The following is a 17,864-nucleotide window of genomic DNA, read 5'->3' on the forward strand; positions in this document are numbered from 1 at the left end:
ATTATAACAAGACTATCCTGTGTTAGCGTCCCTTCTTTTCTATCATTCATTTATTTGCTCTTCAAAATCATAGAAATGTTAATAGCCCAACAATATAAGAAAAATGCTCATATCGGCATATACATCATTAAAGTAAGGGAAAGAAAACTAAAAGAAAGAACAACTGTGAGAAATGACACTACACTATAAATAAGTGCATGTAGACCAATGTTATGGTTGTTTCTTTGCCTTGTTTCTAGGTGTTTCTTTTCAGATTGAGCCAAAACAACAGCCGCAGCAGGACAGGAAGGGTGTGTCTGTCATCCAACACACAAGCTCTTTTGAGAAGCAGGAGAGCATGTCCACGGAGAGTCAGGAACCAGACCCCCGAGAAAGTCAGCCAACACAACAACCAGAGCAGAAACCATCACCGTCTACATCTCGCCTGATCCGCCAGCCTAACATCCAGGTGCCAGAGATCCTTGTTACCGTGGAGCCTGATGCTGATATGCCATCTGTGTCGCCGCCAGTGATGGCATCCACATCCAAGGTATATGATTACCTCAAGTAGCATAAGGTTATATTTGTTTGCACATTTTACACAGTTTGGTTGCATCACTTTTGATTTCTCCCTCCCCTAAATTAAAGGTGAAACATTTATTGTTTAAAAAGGGAAATTTGTATTTTGTTTCTTTGTCTAAGTTGCAAATGGGGACAATCTTTTTTTAAAGTGGTCCAGTATTGAGCAACGGAGCTGCAGCTGTCATGTGCGACGATGGGCTTCTATGTTATTCCGCACCGTCAATGCATGTGCACTAAAAGTGATTGTTTTCGTCATTGATTTTGCACAGATTGTCGCCATTAGTATATCGTTGTAAATTAAATGTTGAAGTTTTCCGGCTAAAAGTCAATACTGGACCAACCTAAAAAATGTAGTCACTTAGACCGGAAACCTGGGGAAATAAGGTCTATGTTTAGCAGGTGAGCCATCGATATCCCTTCAACTTACACGTAATGCTGGATTAGTAAACTATTTATCTGATTTAGGAGATGGAGAGAGTGGAGGAGTTCCAGTGGCCTCAGCGTAGCCAGTCTCTGGCCCAGCTCCCTGCAGAGAAGCTGCCACCAAAGAAGAAGAGACTCCGCCTGGCAGAAGCAGCACAGTCCTCCGGGGAGTCTAGCTTTGAGTCTGTGCCTCGCAGCCCCAGTCAAGAGAGCAACATCTCCCACACTTCAAGCCCTTCTGCTTCATTTGAGGACACTTCACGACCCGAGCCTGCCGCCTGGGCCTCCTGCAGCCAAAGCTCCCAGATGTTGATGGTGCCATCCACTTCCTACCAACACCACCAAAGCCACAAGGAAATGAGGCGCTCGGCCTCTGAGCAGACCCCTACCAGTCCCCAACAGACAGAGCAGGTCTCAGAGGGCAGAAGTAAATCATTTGATTATGGTTCACTTTCCCATCAGCAGTCTGCCTCGTCCTCCTGGAAAGAAAGGAGAAAGTGTCTCCTTGTAAAGCATGCCACCTTAGGGGAACCTGAGCAGGAGGAGGGAGCCAGCACGAATCAGCTGTCCAGAGCGGAGAGTCCAAAGCCTGGTCCTTCCCGCTCCATCCATCCTTCTCTTTACTCAACAAAGGCAAGCTCCCGGTACAGTTTGGATGCCACAGGAAAATCCCTGCAGCTGCTACAGCCACAAATCTTCCCACCCTCTCACAATGTGCTCTCTCTGCAGCAGGCATTTCCCCAACGGTCACTATCCCAGCTACTCCCCGACAATACAGCCATCTCTGAAGTACTGTCCACCCAAATCATCCATAGAGCCTTCTTACATTCACATACAACCCCTCCACCTATACAGTTGCACCCAGCGCAGATCCACATGGCAGAACAGTTGGGCATACCTTTCCATCAGCTTCCTGCTATTGTCCCTCTTCAGTTCTCTTCCAGGACTAGAGAGACTCAGGCTGTGTACTTGCCTTTTCCTCCAAGAATAACTGCTCATGTTTCTTCCCCGGCCTCTACAGAGAGCAGCCCCTCCATCTCTTCCATGTCTTCTGCCTTTACACATCAATCCCTTGTAAGAATCTCTTACCACCACCCACGGCCGATCATTGCCACATGCCTGGCTCAGCTTACACCAGTAGTGTCACTTGTAGTGCCAGTGCGCCTCCAGACACATATACCTACCTATGCCAGTGCCATGTATACCACTCTGTCCCAGATTTTTGCCTCCTCCTACTCACAGGAACCCATTTCTTGCACAGCTATGGTCATCATGGGCCAGGTGGAGCGGGACAAGCTGCAAAGGTCCTACTTGAAGGTCCCTTCACCAGAAATCAAGAGTCTTCTTCCCCTGTCGCTGCCCACCGAGCTGGCCTCAGGATCTCTGGAGGGATATGGTCCACTCGGGGCAGGAGGGAGTAAACGCATGCTCTCTCCTGCAGCCAGTCTGGAGCTCAGCACAGAGGCCCGGCGTCACCAAAAAAGGGTAAAAGAGGAGGAGGAAGGGGATCAACATAAGGCAGGAGAGGAAGAGGAAGAGAAGCGGGAGGAGAGGGAGGAGGAGGAGGAGGATGAGGATGTAGAACAGAAGGTTCTACCTCAGGAAGAAGAAAGTAAAACACCTGGAAGAACACTGGAAGAGGAGGAGAATAAACAACCAGAGAGAGTAGATGTGGAAGCTGTGAACGTTGAAGGGGAGTCGGAGCAAGTACCAGGGACACATAATTGGGAGGAAAAGAAGGAGGGGGAGAAAGAGTCTGAAAAGACAAGTGCAAAAAAGGAGGGGGGGCCAGTTTTGGATAAAGGGGTTATAACACCGCCTACCCCTTCATATCCAAGCCTCCACACCTCCGCCTCAGTCAACTGGTGCTACCTGAACTATGTCAAACCCAACCCATCCGCCCTGAGGGACCCCCGCAGCTCTGTTTATTCTACCTGGAGTGTCAGTTCGCACAACCCAAACCTGCCAGGCCTCAGCACTAAGGTGGCGTTGTCGCTGCTGTGCTCCAAACAGAAGCACAGCTCGGAGACGTACACCATGGCCACGGCTCCCACCCCGGCCAAAAGCAGGTTGGCCCCTGCCAGTAGCAGGACCCCTCGTGTGTCCGAGGTAAACGTGATCACAATTTACACTAACTTTATTTATGAGTTATTGTAGAGCACTCTTTGTAGATCTTTTTTAAAGATCTTTACGAGATCTTAAACTTCCTTTACTATTTACTTTTTAACTATCTGAGGTTACAGTATTTCTTTAAAGGGGTACTTCACAATTTTACTCAGTGTCTACCTTGATGGGAACTCTTTTAACAATAAAACATTAAACATTTTATTTTAAGTTGTTTTGAATTTTTCTATGCGTGTCTTGAGTGTAGGTACAAGCCACCCCACCCAGCACCCTCACCAAAGTAAAGGATCAGGAGCAGCCCGACAAGAAAGAGCATAAAGAGATGAGGGAGGAGGACGAACCCTCCACCTCCAAACAGAGCGAGCCGCCTCGCGTTCGCATCTTTGACGGCGGGTAAGAACATCTTTTAATTCAAAATTCAATATTTGCAAATAATTGTGGTGCCTCATTACACAAGTAATCTGTCCTCTGTCGCAAACCGACGCCTAATGACGGAAGAAAAACAACTATGGAGAGCTAAGAGAATCTTTGCAGCAGATGGGAGGCACTGAAACCTGCAGGGACTTCATTTGTACCTGCAGCCAAGCTTTTTCCTCGTTCTGCTGCCATGAAAGTCTGTGTTTTAGAAATGTTAATTTGGAGATATAGAAGTGGTTGTGTGTGTATGTGTGTTTGCGTGTGTTAATAGGGAAAATGTGTCACCATTTCTTGTGAGAATGCAATTAATACCTTTTTTCTTATAGTTGCATAAGTTACTAAGAAGACACAGAGCAACAATATGAAGCAATCTGCCAGCAATCAGTGTCATGATTGGCATGTTTGTATAACATGTGCATGTGTTTTTCATCAAACCTGGTTGTTTTTTACACTTTCATGTATAGATAGATTTGGGATTAGATTCAACTTTATTGTCATTGCACAGAGTGCAAGTACCTTTATTCATATTTGTGCTTTCCATAAAATCTGAGTGAGTTTGTCCAGAACATCCTCTGCTCTTTACCAGTTTTAACGTGTGTAGTGTTTAACGTTCTCCCAGCTCTGTTTACATTGAAGCAAACATAAGAAAATAGATAGGAATTACGAGAGTAAATGATGGATTGAAAATGAAATGCTCCCAATTAAGTATTTCAAAAGAAAACAGTTTGTAGTTTGATAGGAACAGATTTAGCTTTCGCATAAGGGATTTTAAGGACTGTGTTTTGCTATGTGCTGCATGTACATTTAAGGCCTGTGATTTTTGGTAATGTGCGGAAAGATTGAGTGTGAAGGAGTTGTCTGCCTAACAGTAGATGAGGCACTAATTACCAGTCTTTATCATTTGCAGCGACGCATTACACACATCCAGGGAGTGCATTTTCATCCATAAACAGCCTACAGCTTTCTCCCTTCTTCGCGTCCTCTGTTTCCATCACACCAACCCTCCTCCGTCTGTTCATGCTGCCTGTGTCACTCTGGCAGCTTTTGCACTTTTACTTACCTATGTAATATTTTCTCTTCATTCCTTTCCAAACTCCTCTGTGTCCTCTGCTAAGTTTTTTTTCTGTGCATGCAAATACGTACAGCTCCCCTGAATGTTTTGTACCACGACTGTCAGCACTCATTATCCCTATCTCCCTTTAGTCAACCCTTTGAAATCATGACAGCGTGCCATTCATTTAATACTGGAGATCCAGAATCATTTTCTTATCTATGAATATGCATCGCACAGCTTTGTTTATGTTCCGGTGACTTGCCCAATCATATCCTGTTCCCATTAAGATCCGTTTAAAAAGAGGGATGTAGGGTTGTCTAGTGTTTATTAGTATCACAAAGCCAAAGAACAAATTACAGAGCTAACAGATATTGGATCAAAGCAGCTTTCTCCTTATTTCTTAGCAATTAAGCAAGCAAAGCTGCTCATTCCTGGTGGCAGCAGAAGTCCGTGGAACATCAGCTTTAATCCCTCTTTAGTGAGCACAAGCTGAACTCTAAATTCAGTTAAAACATGCAGATTGATTTCACGGTGTGAGTGGTTAACACAGCAGATTTGTCATGACACTTTTCCCACAGTGGTGAAACAGGCACAGAGGGTTTACAGTAACTGTCAAAAGGATTGGTTATATCTACCTGCAGTGTTTCCTTTTACTGTTATTCAGAAATTCAGTGGCCTTATCAATCAATCACACCCTGGTTGAAAGCACTATTCACTTCACCAATCTGCCAAGGCGGCTGTAAAGCTACAGCACCAGCAAGGGCAGACTGTCGGTTGAGACGTGCTGCTGATTTAATGCTCAATGTGTGAAGTGTGACTTCTGTCTTGTTTTTACTGAAGTGTGGGTGCATATTTTTAGCAGTGGCAAGAAATACTTGCCAGTTAACAGTCAGCAGATCCTGAATGAATGCAACATAATGCCACTGTTGAGACTATATTACAGTTGTGTAACAATTTGTTATGATTTGCTGGTTCTGTTACACAACGGGGAGCATTCACAGCCTGGGTTCTTGTAGTTTTAGCGCATATCCTTTAATTAAACACAGTCAACAAACATTGAGTGTTTACAGTCCAGAATATATTGTGCGTCCCTTCATGAGTAGTGAGGGCAATTTTTCATCGAGGACAATTCTTTCAAATGTCAAATGTCTGTGGTCCTCTGCATCCACAAATAGGCTTTTGGTAAACATCGAGATTGAGTATAAACAATGTTTTTTTTGTGGACCAGAGCTAAATGCAGTGCCTAATTTTTATATATAGTGTCTATTTTAGGTTGTTGGCCATAGCCAGGCTTCCCTTCCCTCTCTTTAGCTGCTGCTGTTGTTGGCAGGGCGGCCCGGTCGCAGCAGAATAAGTATTCTCTGTGTGGCCAGGGTGTAGAGGAGGGAACAGCCAAGGGACTCAGTGCTGCTGGGGTTTTGGTGGGGCTTCCCCAACCCACCTCCATAGAGAAAGCCTTGTTTCCCAGTTTCCCTGGCATGTGTGGGCTGTGTGTGTCATCCACATCTGTCATTATTATTGAAGCTTCACTAATCAATGTTTTTCCAAAACAATGAGTCTAGTGTCAAAGGGGTTGCTTCTAGTGAAAAGTCAAAAATAATGATCACCTAATCTCTATTAACAGACATCTGCTTCTCAAGTTTTTTATAGGACCTCAGGTTACAGCCTTAATTGTCTGTTATTCCCAGAGGCTAAACCCCTTTAGCTAGCTAAGGCTCTAAAATGTCTTTCAATTGTATTCAAATAATATACCTTTCACAAAGGATAGTCAATGAAAAAGCTGGTATTTCTGAATCTAGCTCCTAAATGTACCACAAAGGGAAATCAGGGCTATATAGTAAATTAAAGTTTTCCTAGATTGTGTTTTTTTGATGATCAAACCTCTTATCTTTCTTCTCTCTCTTTCTCTCTTTCTTAGATATAAGTCCAATGAAGAGTATGTTTACGTGAGAGGTCGCGGCCGGGGGAAGTACATATGTGGAGAGTGTGGCATTCGCTGTAAGAAGCCTAGCATGCTGAAAAAGCACATCCGAACGCACACAGATGTCCGTCCGTACATTTGCAAACACTGCAACTTTGCCTTCAAAACCAAAGGTAAGGAGACAATGCAAAGTTACTAAAAACATGGTTCATTTTCTATTCTTCCTGTTACATTAAGCCATTTGCTTCTTCCGGTTTCTGTTGTTGCAATACCTTAATTTTCCTCTCCCAGACTGAGTCCATTTCAATGTGATTTTCTTTTTCCTTCTTAGGGAACCTTACTAAACACATGAAGTCAAAGGCTCATGGGAAGAAATGCCAGGCTATGGGAGTATCTGAGTCATCATTGGACGAGCCAGAGAGCGAGGAAACAGGTACTTAAGAGGGGATGGGAAGGAATCTCACATATTTCCTATCCGCTGTAGAGAAATATTGGTACACTGCTGGATGAACTTCTGCCTCTGAAGAAATATAGCTGCTCCGCATTGACAGCTTGTGCAACGACTTGTTCTATTCTCCTCCCTTTGGCCTTGCATAAGAAAAAATAAAAAAGTGGAAGATGAATGAATGAGGAATACAGAGCACTCCAAAGTCCCCAGATGTGTTTGCGGCAGTCTTACCTTGTTCTCAGGGATGTGTTGCTGGCGTATGGCAAAATGCATTTCAACACTTAAGTCTGCCTCGAAGCTATCCACCTCACGATCTACTCCCTCACCTTCCCCTGCTCCCCCCGCCCGCCTCCATCTCTTTCTTGCTGACAGACTACACTCATCACAGACAAGGACGTGCCATTTAAACTTCATTCACAAGGCTGTTGAGATAGTTTGTGAATAGAGGCATGGTGCTATTCAATTTAATTCCGGTCTTTTCATGCTCAGTCTATTTATAACATGGGTTTGATGGGTGGTGGGTGAGGTTTGTTGTAAAGATACAGTACGCTGTCCTAACCCATTGTGCTTGTCCCTGAAAATTGTTCGGTTAATATGTGTTTCGTGTCTCTTTGTGCGAGGATTTGTATTCACGACGTTGTATATTCAGTACAGGACTTTCATAATGGATGTAAAGGGTTATCATTTCATGTTTCTCTTTTTGCACAAACAGCAGGAAGTGATGAGCGTTTGTGTGGCGCAGAGGAACAGGAGGAACATCAGTTTTCTGACGTGGAGGAGTCTGAGGATGATGACGACAACGATGATGACGATGAGGATGAGGAAGCAGAGTCCCATGACGATCAACCCTCCTCCTGCTCGTCAGACAACAACCCATCAACAGGAGGGCGTTCCAGCTGCAGTAGGCGCTCGCAGCACGACACCCCTGAACCAGAGCCCCTTGGCCTCAGCCCTATCCCAAGTCAGGAAGCCTGTCCAAGGGGAGTTTGGCCCAACAGACGGGCTGCTTCTCCAGGCAGCAGGAGGGCTCTGTTCTCCCGGCGGGGCTGGAAGGCATCGCCGAGGGCCTTCTCCCCCAGCAGTGAGAGCTGTTCCCCCAGCAGCAGCCTCTCCCCCCGCCTGGAGCTGTCCTCGCCCAGCAGACACATCTCACCCTCCCCTGAGAGAGGACCATCTACCATCTGTCCCGTTTCTCCTCTTCGTCCCATTTCGCCCAACTTCTACCGGTCGTCACAAGCCCGGTCCCCTCCCCGACCGATCAGGTTACAGCACAGGACCCCTGGATATCTGCCGTGGGAAAGCCCTGGAACTATGGGAAGTCACGTAAAAACGGTAAGTCTTCTTCCTTATCACCCCACAATGTATTTCCTCAGTGTACAGTAACCTGTGTACTTACAGAGCAAGTCCCTGAAATATAATGATGAAGTTTTTGCTCCCTCTGCAGGGGAGAAGAGGCGCAGCTGCAGCAGAGAGACCAACAGAAGCCAGTTTGTTTCCAACTGCTTTCCGGCACTCCAGCTGTGAAGGTTATCCTGGCCTCCAAACAACTGACAACATCTTCAGCCACCTTCCCATGCACTCCCAACAAGCCAAGCTCCCATATCTCATGATACCCATCGGAGGGATCCAAATGGTACAGGCCAGACCTCGTTCCCATCCTACCACCCCCTCGTCCCCAACGTCTCCCCCCATAGAGGGTCCATCATTGGCTAGATTTGAATCCTACTGGGGCGGGACCCCCAGAACTCAAGGGCTTAGGACTCCCGGAGACGTGCACTGGTCGGAGCGTCAGGCAGCAGGAACAAGCCAGTCGGGGCGGTGCGTTCTAAGCACAGCACTAAACACAGAGTTAGAGACCACGGACTCAAAGCAATATGGCAGCTCACACAGTTCCGCCCAGACTCTCAGGCCTGCTTCTGAGGCCACGAAACACTGCGTCAGAGACAGTTCGGGAGCACCCCTCAGTCGGGAAGCCCCTGCAGCCTCAAGTGTCATTGGATGGCAGCTGGAGGGGGAGGAACCTCGGTCTGGTGACGATCAGGTGGAGGTGGGAGCTAAAGGGGACTCAGCCAAAACAGACACTTAACCTTGTCAACACATTGATGCGCCACGCATCCCATTTTTGCTTTATTGGTTGCTACACTAGTCTTGTTTTTTTTATTGCTTCTTTTTTATACAGTTTTCAATACTATTGTTAACTTAAATGTTTGTTCTTGGGCAACATTCAGGTTTGTTATACAAATGCACTTTTACTTTGTGAAAATATTGTCTATCTATATATATAAATTATATATATATAAAAAATATATCCCTCCTTTATCCTTTATTGATACTGGTAATCTTAATGTGTGTTTAAATATGTGTAAAAGGAATATGAATACATTTGTAAATGACCAAATCTTTAATCAAAAATAATTCCATTTTTGTCCAAATTTTGTCCAGTATTACTCAAATTGTTACTCGTGCCTTTTCTGTCCAGGTTTATGTTTCAAGATGTACAGTACCGATAAACAAAGAGAAGGCTGTGAAATTTTATATCCGCTTTTTGTGTTTATGAGGGGTTAATATTTGGTGTTTTGATTGTTTCTCTTCTGAAGGCCATTGCTTTAATGCCAAGGTAACAGAGTCATCGGTGGTGGTATTCAAGGAGCAGCGTGTCAAAGGAATTGCACTGAAGTTCTATTTTTTATTACAAAGGATATTAGATTAGAATATATCTCTGTACAGGGAAGAGCGCTCCTTATTTATTTTTATTTGATGACAAGGATCATTGTTTAAGTTTTTTTTTTTTTTTACTTTTTTCTATTGGAAAGAGGATGTTTTTTGTTACATCTGTGTGTCTTTTCCATGATTTTCATGTGACTTGAATTGATGACAAAGATGAGGGATTGCATTTGGCTGGTACCGGAGGATTAAGTGCCCTGCAGATTTCACACAGCAACATTTCTAGTCATTGAAGAAATAAAAAAATGCACCAGACTGATTTGAGGTTGTGCCTTTCTTCGATTTACGTATCATGTTTTTTTTTCTTTAATAGATTTTGTACCATAATTATGTTTAATTGCGGAGGGGGAAGGTAAGGACAAATATTTATTATATATTAAATGTATACATGTGTAATGAGTGTCTCATGTTATCAACCACAGATTAGTGAAACAAATTAAACATCAATCTTTGATAAACCTTCCTGCTTTCAGAAGAATACAAGCAGGTGTTGGTGACTCAGTTTTACTACGAGGCCGTCAGTTTTGTGTCTTTCACCTTCTCTGTGGTGCAGCTTGTGGTTTCAAATCGTGTCAGTTCTTTTTGAAAGTTGTGTTTTCCTTTTTTGTTCATTCTCTCAAGTGAAATAAGCCATGATCATTTCTCAAATCTCTCTTGTTGTTGTAATACTCATGTTGGCCATAAGAGGCTGAAGTGCACCAATGTCTCTTAATAGGACTTAAAGCATTCAAGTTTTCAAGTGAGTTGTTATTTCTGCTTGGAGGGATTACAGCTAACCTGAAAGAAAAGGTAAATGATATGACTAATACAACAGACAATTACGATTTAATCTGACAGAAAAAAAGCACTCAACTGTTCACAGATGAAAAATGTTTACTGCCATGCTTAAAGACAGTTTGAAAGATTATCCGAACAGTTTTCCCCTGTCCTTAACGCAGGAAAGAAAATTATGTAGATCAAGCTTAGAAAATTGATGACTACAATGTGTCTTCTTACTTGCCTCCCTGGATTTACAAATCATAGAGATGACTTAAAGAATATTTAGATAAACTAAAACCCAGAGGCGGATGACCAAACACACAGAATGACTTTGCATACATCATCCAATTTAATTGTGCTGTAGGGATTATACAACAGATATTCCTCAAGTTGTTGTTCTGATGATGGTGGTGATGTGCAAGTGTCTGTCTTAATTCTGCCAGTAGAGATGACATGTAGTGACTGTTACATCCATGTTATATGATTCTCATCCTTTTTTTTGTCACATGTGGTAAGAAGGTAAAAAAAATACAGTACATTGAAAACTAAATACCATAAATGTATATTGTCATTACAAACTACATAGCTTTTCTGTCTTTTGGGAGCAACAACACCTTCTGTAACAGTACCAACCACCATTATCTAACCCCCAACACTCATGTAATCATTAAAATATGTTACTCCTCCACACAGCTGACATGAAATGCACAGACGGGGCTCTGAAACATGACTGTGGAAACACTGTTGGCCTTCTGGTTGACATGGTTTTAGTTTTGATTGAGGTCAAGAGGGTCACACACTCCCCTCCTTAGTAATTCACCTTATCAGCTCGACTTGAAATTAGACAGCATGTATATAAATCCCTGAAGGTGTGGTTGATTATATGAGATCAAATGCAAAGTCATTCTATGTTTCCAGATCAACGCCCATTTTTATTATATACACACACTTTTATTACTTCCAAAGGGTAATATTGATTTTACAAAGGTTAAACCCTCCATCAGTATCAGTTATATCATAACATTTTCGTAACTATTTAAAGCATTTTCTGTGTCGCATGCAAAATCTAGGAATGTCAAACTTTTTTCAAATAACTGTATCACTCACTTCCCTGCAGTGTTTTCCATTCATTCTCACTGTGTTTATGTTTAGCAGCACAGCGAGGGGTTGAATACGTAAAGCTGACTCGAACACAGCCAGCCAGTTTGTTGACAAGAAGCCAAAATATTATTGCTGCTGTGACTTGACATTCCATAAAAGCATGTTACAAAAGAGGCAACAGGGAGGCACTTGCATTTTGGACACCTACATAAAAATAGTCTTAAGTGAATGATCTTTGTTGCCTTTTGAAAGCCCTGTGCTGACAACACAGCAGTTAGAGGACAGTGATATGTTAAGGAGTTAACTGAGCAGGAAAGCTTGCTAATTAAAAGAAATACCTGCTTCGAGGCTGGCAGACACATTGTCTGAATTAAAAATAGACTTTCAGACTCTTACTTTAACTTGCTATTCATTTTTCAGAGACTGCCTTGTGTGATGTGATGCCTGTGGATGGGCGCACATCTGTGCTCCTGAGGGAACTCAACCTATAACCTCTGGTGGCCGCAAGAATGTGATGAAAAACTTTTGCCAGTGTGAGACAATGTGGCAATCTCACTCCACAAATATTTACCCGAGAGGACTCTGTGATCCCCTTAAACACCGGAGTCTAGACGATTATGAATTAGATGACAGAATATCCTCAATAACTCAATATTAAGTCTCTTCTTATATGGCACTCTGGGAGGAAAAATGTGGAAACAGACTGAGAGCTGAAGTTTGGTATATATTTAGTAGTGTTTTCAAATATCTCAAGTATCTCAAAACAATTAGGCAGATGTCATTAAATGTGTTGCATTGTGTACTTAATATTATCTGAAAAGTTTACTACAATTTTTCTAAAACCAGATAAATGTATAATTTTAATCAACGTAACACTCTGTTTTATTTGGTCGTATTCTCTTCAGGCAGTCATCAGCATTGTGGTTGTCTACCAGAAGCTATAATTAATGGACTTTCTATCCAGTTTAAAACACATTTTTATAATGCACCTTCTATATATTAAACAGATGTAAGATTTGAAATCTAGATCTTGATTTATCAGCAAAGGAATCGCTGATTTTTAACATGGTTTTAATCTCAGGCCTGTTTGACTTTAGAGAAGAGGAGACCTCTGTGTTTATGCTGCCTGGTGAACAAAATCTCTTGAACGTATGGACCTTAAGTTATAGTGAAACAAGCTGAGCAAACCTTACTGGCTGCTCGCTTTTCAGTCCCTGAAGGGCGCAATGACGACAATGGTGATCCCATGCACAATGCCACCAATGATTGTTTTGATTGAGGGACCCCTACTGGCTACTACTTGAGTACAAATTGTGCATTCAAGCTTTCAAATAAAAACGTAAACACATTACAGTGAATGGAAATATTTGAAGTGTAATATATTATTATTGCAGTGTTTTAACTTTTAGTTTTGCAACACATTTTCACTGACACGTGTTTTCATGCTCTGCTTGCCCTCTGCACAGAAGAAAAGTACAGTCTGCTCTCTTCACTGTTCTATGTGTGCAGGTGTCAGGTTTCATGGGGAGAGGATTATAAACCCATTTTTGTAAACACTATCAGAAAGGTGAATGGGGGGGAAAAAAGTATATTAATCTTCCTTAGTACTGAACAAACTAAACTGACAAGGTTAAGTGATTACACATCCAGCTTTCAATGCTTAAGCCAATCCATCCAAAAACACGACATGCTCCATAAAATACAAAAAGATTTAATGCAAATGTCATATTATTTGTCCATTTCCCGATCATAAGAGAGACATCTGTCATCCTTTAGGCAATGATGTAAGTGACGATAGTATTCATGCCACTAATCTGAATGTCAATTTGCTGTATTTACATGAATGAAGGCTGCCATGTGGCGACCTGCTTGACCCTGGCACGGCTGACCTGCACACTGCACCATGTGGGTTGGCAGGACTCGGAGCACTACGGCCTGCAGGCAGCTTGGAGCAGCGTGATTATCTGTGTGGGCCTCCTCTAGCCATCATGGAGGCTTCAATTCAGTCAAATGTAAGTCTGGGATTTATTTTGTGACCCAGCGGCAAAATTAAAACAAATGTTACTTTTTTGCAACTTGGGGTCAACACCAGCTTTCAAGTTGCTGAAGAAATAGGTGCCAGCCCAGCAAAAAACAACCTTATGAGAGCAGTGTGAGTGAATAAAACAATGAAACATTTTTGCAAAACAGATAAACAGTTAACTGAAACTCACTATAAATCTATGTTAGGAAGGAAGATGCTGCAGATTTATAGGATACTTCTATGTAAGTTTTTCATTGTGTTGCAGGTTCGAATGCCCTGAGGTTGTTCACTGAGGCTCAATGGCAAGCAGCCTGGGTGGAGCTTCTGTTATGACATCATGAGAGGAAGGGGAGAGGTATAAGAGTGACAGAGCTCAGACACCTGCAGACAGACAGCAGCAGCACATCAGAAACACAGCTGTACGGATATCCAACTCTGCGGTCAAATATGTCAGCTCACACCAGCGTTCTTCTTCTCATCACTCTTTGGGCTTCTATCGAGGATGGTGGGTATATTTTATTAATTTCAGTTACTTGTTTTAGTGTGGTATGCATGCATGATACCTTTCAAAAAACATAGGTAAACCTTTGTGTTTTTATCAGCACTGGTTTTATTCTCAATCACTAAGTAATGACTGTCATCACTGTATGTTGGTGCATCTCCATGTTTTGACAAATCTAGAAAACATAAAAGGTATAACAGAAAACCCACTAAATCGTACTCCTTGCTGGATATTGATAAACAGTTTGTAATTGATTTCTGTACTTTTACAAGTGAAGGTTGTAGCAGCATTGAAGTGTTTTTATTCATTTCCTGCAGGCTTTCTCAAAATAATCAAACACATTATTTTGATTTTGGATTATTTGTCAAACCTTTAAATGTAATCTTTATTGAGGCAAAGCAAAGGAATTTATAGATTCATATTATTTACGGAAGTTTGCTCATTGTTTAAGGTCAAGATTGATGAGTTTGGAAGAAAGAACAATAGTTGAAGAGCTTCTTCATGTTGTCACTTGTAAACACATGATAGACTTGTGATGTTACATATCCATCTGTTTTGTGTTTTGAAAAACAGTACAAGTGAAAAGACAGTAGAAGCAGAGGCCACTGACAGTTGATGTGATGCTGTGTTTGGACACTGTCCCTGAGTGGCTCTCTGTCTTGCACTAGGTTTTGGTCTTCCGTTGATGAAGCAGCTGGAAGTTCAGGCCGATGACGGTGTCCCAACACAGAGAGTGAGGACCAAGCGCTGCTCCTGCAGCAGCCCACTGGATTCTGAGTGCCACTACTTCTGCCACCTGGATATCATCTGGGTCAACACACCCAGGTGAGCATGAGCAGACACACACATGGGGACACAAACAAGGTTGGACACTTTCACTTTAAACCCAATACCTGCTAAGTGAACTTTCTATGATCCTAGTTGTATAATAAAATGTCTAATGGCACATGAAGTATCAAAGAGCAAAGTCTGCAGGATTGTTATATCATGTCTCTCTTTCTCTGCAGTAAGACAACAGTTTATGGTCTGGGCAGGGCTCTGTCTCGACGCAGAAGGTCGACCGGACGCTGCACCTGTGCTGGCCCTGATGATCAAACCTGCAGAAACTTCTGCCATCACAGGTGAGTCTGGCCGGCCATCCAACATTTTGTCAGGTATCAGTTAAAGGCCTCCGTATGGCTTCCATCAGAACTTGCTCAATCGGGGAATAGTTTCCCATTGTGAAGCACAAGAAGTGGTGCAGCTTGAAGGAAAGTCTAATTTCACTGCAATGCTATTATTAGCCGAAATGTGTTGTTACTGTGTGATCATCAAAACAATACAGCCCATGGCTGAGGGAGTATAGTAATCTCAAGCTGGTGCACAAAGTTCACAATGCTTGTTTCTGATTGGTTTAAAGGGCCTTGGGAGTGAAGTGAGTGGGAGTTTGGAAGAAATCAAATTTAAAAAATTGGGAATTCATACTTCCTAAAAGTGCAACAAATAATGCCACCACTTCGAAACTGTGTGGGCAGCGTGGAGTGATACATTTTGAAACTTTTACAGAAATGATTTCTGATTGCTGATGTGGTTCACAGTTTTCATGAAACATTAAACATTAAGTGAACCCGTAAAGATAAGACTTTTTTGGCTTCCTTAGAGTGTTTTTACGTCTATCTATGCAAGTGTTTTTTTAACTGTAGCAAAATCAATAAAACATTTAAAGTGCCAAACGGCAGTGTCAGGGTAAGTCTAGGTTTCACATGTAATGGACACTTTTGCTAACTATGCTGTTCCTTTCCAAGCAGTCCTGAAATAACATCCACAAAAAGATCTGGAAAGAGACATCAACTCAATATGCTGAACATCCTCAGGTGAGTTTTGAAAGACAAAATGACATAGAACAATACACAGATTTACTTTAATTTTAATCATATTTTTGTCCCTCAGAGCTGCAGCCAGCAGGTCAAAGAGAGCCCAGGATTCAGCTGATTCTGACAAAGATGAGTCCTCTCGGAGGATGAACACTGGCTAAACAATGTGCCAGCTGAGGCAGAGAGAGAGAGAGAGAGATAGAAAGAGAGTAGCGAGCACCTGAACAAATGACACTCCTTTGATGGGAGGACAAAGGGCTGCTGAAAGATGGTGTCCAACGCAGGACGGCCCGAAGTGCCACAAATATGTCTGTTTGTACCCGGGAAAAGAGGGTGGAAAACATGACAGGGTTCTACAAACACATCATGGAAACAGATGAGGAGGATCAGCTACTATCCTAATAATATGAGATAGCGCTGTGCCAGTGGTCATGTTTGACTTTGTCTGTTTATCACCGTACGGACAGGCCAGCACTGACATTAAAGGATGTAATTCTACATCATAGTTCGGGGAATTTCTCACATACATGCTGTTAGTCATTCTTTTGTATATGCATTTATATCTTTTCATTTTACAATATTTTGTTACATGTGACTTTGGGGGGAAATGTTGGGGGGAAAATTATGTAGAATACTAAACTTAGTATGTGGAAATTAGTTGAATTGAATCAAACCTGTATCATTCATAAAATCTGTATAAACAGTATGTTTGAGATACATACAAATAACTAAATGTATCCCCATTTTGTATGTGTCTTTCTTTCTAATATATGCCCTTCTCTGTCATCTTTATGGACGCACATAGTAAACTGTTCTGTAAAGAAAGTATATGCGATTGAGAATTTGAGGGAAAATAAATCCTTTTAAGTCGGCATGTGTGATTCAATTGTCTGACAGGCAAAAACATTTCTGAGTTCAAAAGGAGGCCTGAGACGGATGAATAGTCCAGGAATTCAAAGCTCACATCAATAATAATGAGTTAACCTGCTATTCAAAGGCACCGCAGCCTGTGTTATCCTAAGGATCTTTGGAAAGAATGCAGCTTTTTGTATCTTTGCTCAGGGGGTCAGCAAGAGGAACAAAATGCCCTGTCACCCCGTGTTCCTCTCTGACTGCCTGCGCCGTACATTATGCCTTGCATACCAGAATATGCAACAAGTGCAGACGAGGGGTCGGAGCCAAAGAAAACAGGAGATAATTCAGTTGACATATTATGAATGAAGCCCTGGAGAACTGCCCTGCTCTTGCTGCTTTATTAAATATCACTGATGCATGATAAGTGTCAAGTGTTAATGTGGTGCTAATTTCCAGAGTAGATTTTCCTCCTCCTTACATTTCATTTCATTGCTATCATACCTGTCCTTTCACCTTCAGCCATCCTTTGGGAACAGGACTGAGCTAAATTGAAGCCTGATGACAGAAAAGTATCACGTAAAATAATAAAACTGATGACACCGTGGGACATAGTTATGTAATACTTAAACTTTGGCTCTGACATATGACCTTTACATGTTTGTTTAAGCTAGCTGTTTTACCATGATTCTTGTCTTTATGGTAAGCTCAGCTTACAGAGCTCCAGAATCTCTACTCAAAGATGTTAGGCATTTTTGTATTTGCCAGTTCCTTACTTTTGTTATCTATTATACATTTAACGTAATGTAATACGTACTTCACATGCTCGACATCAATACCTCTCTTGGTTTTAATGGCCAGAAAAGTCCAAGAAAGACAGTGGAGGAATGGCAGGAAGCAATGTTAAGGCCAGCCTCAGGTCAATCACCATTACCGCAGACGTTTGGGGTGGAGGATGTTGTGATTCATTTTGACTTTAGGCATTTCTATTACCCAGACGGCAAATGGCACCAACAGCACAAATTTAGAACATATAAACAGATAAGGATTATATAAAAAACACAAAATTGGTTATAAATTATTAACTGATGTCAGGTAGTAG

The 17,864-nt window shown here is 42.2% G+C and overlaps 2 protein-coding genes across 6 annotated transcripts in view; both read left to right on the forward strand.

The window, feature by feature from the left end:
* LOC134861524 (transcription factor HIVEP3) overlaps window positions 1-9,927 on the forward strand; it is a 35,931-nt gene extending 26,004 nt beyond the window's left edge. For all 3 annotated transcript variants that reach the window (XM_063878791.1, XM_063878792.1, XM_063878793.1), the window contains 7 exons: window positions 240-529; window positions 1,027-3,093; window positions 3,356-3,501; window positions 6,498-6,673; window positions 6,832-6,933; window positions 7,661-8,280; window positions 8,393-9,927. In XM_063878791.1, coding sequence (XP_063734861.1) covers window positions 240-529; window positions 1,027-3,093; window positions 3,356-3,501; window positions 6,498-6,673; window positions 6,832-6,933; window positions 7,661-8,280; window positions 8,393-9,034 — 4,043 coding nt within the window. In that variant the 3' untranslated portion in view covers window positions 9,035-9,927. The remainder of the gene's footprint in view (window positions 1-239; window positions 530-1,026; window positions 3,094-3,355; window positions 3,502-6,497; window positions 6,674-6,831; window positions 6,934-7,660; window positions 8,281-8,392) is intronic.
* A 4,020-nt stretch (window positions 9,928-13,947) lies between these two features.
* Window positions 13,948-16,647, forward strand: LOC134862123 (endothelin-2). Of its 3 annotated transcripts, none has more exons than XM_063879854.1 (5): window positions 13,948-14,060; window positions 14,726-14,882; window positions 15,065-15,178; window positions 15,842-15,910; window positions 15,987-16,647. In XM_063879854.1, the coding sequence occupies exons 1-5, from the start codon at window positions 14,003-14,005 to the stop codon at window positions 16,069-16,071; spliced, it is 483 nt and encodes a 160-aa protein (XP_063735924.1). In that variant the 5' UTR covers window positions 13,948-14,002; the 3' UTR covers window positions 16,072-16,647. The 3 variants fall into 3 exon arrangements, with proteins under 3 accessions (XP_063735924.1, XP_063735925.1, XP_063735926.1); XM_063879855.1 differs by having other exon boundaries at window positions 15,845-15,910; XM_063879856.1 differs by having other exon boundaries at window positions 13,954-14,060; window positions 14,631-14,882.
* The last annotated feature ends 1,217 nt before the right edge of the window (window positions 16,648-17,864 follow it).

This window comes from Eleginops maclovinus, chromosome 3, assembly GCF_036324505.1.
Source record: "Eleginops maclovinus isolate JMC-PN-2008 ecotype Puerto Natales chromosome 3, JC_Emac_rtc_rv5, whole genome shotgun sequence".
Taxonomy (NCBI): domain Eukaryota; kingdom Metazoa; phylum Chordata; class Actinopteri; order Perciformes; family Eleginopidae; genus Eleginops; species Eleginops maclovinus.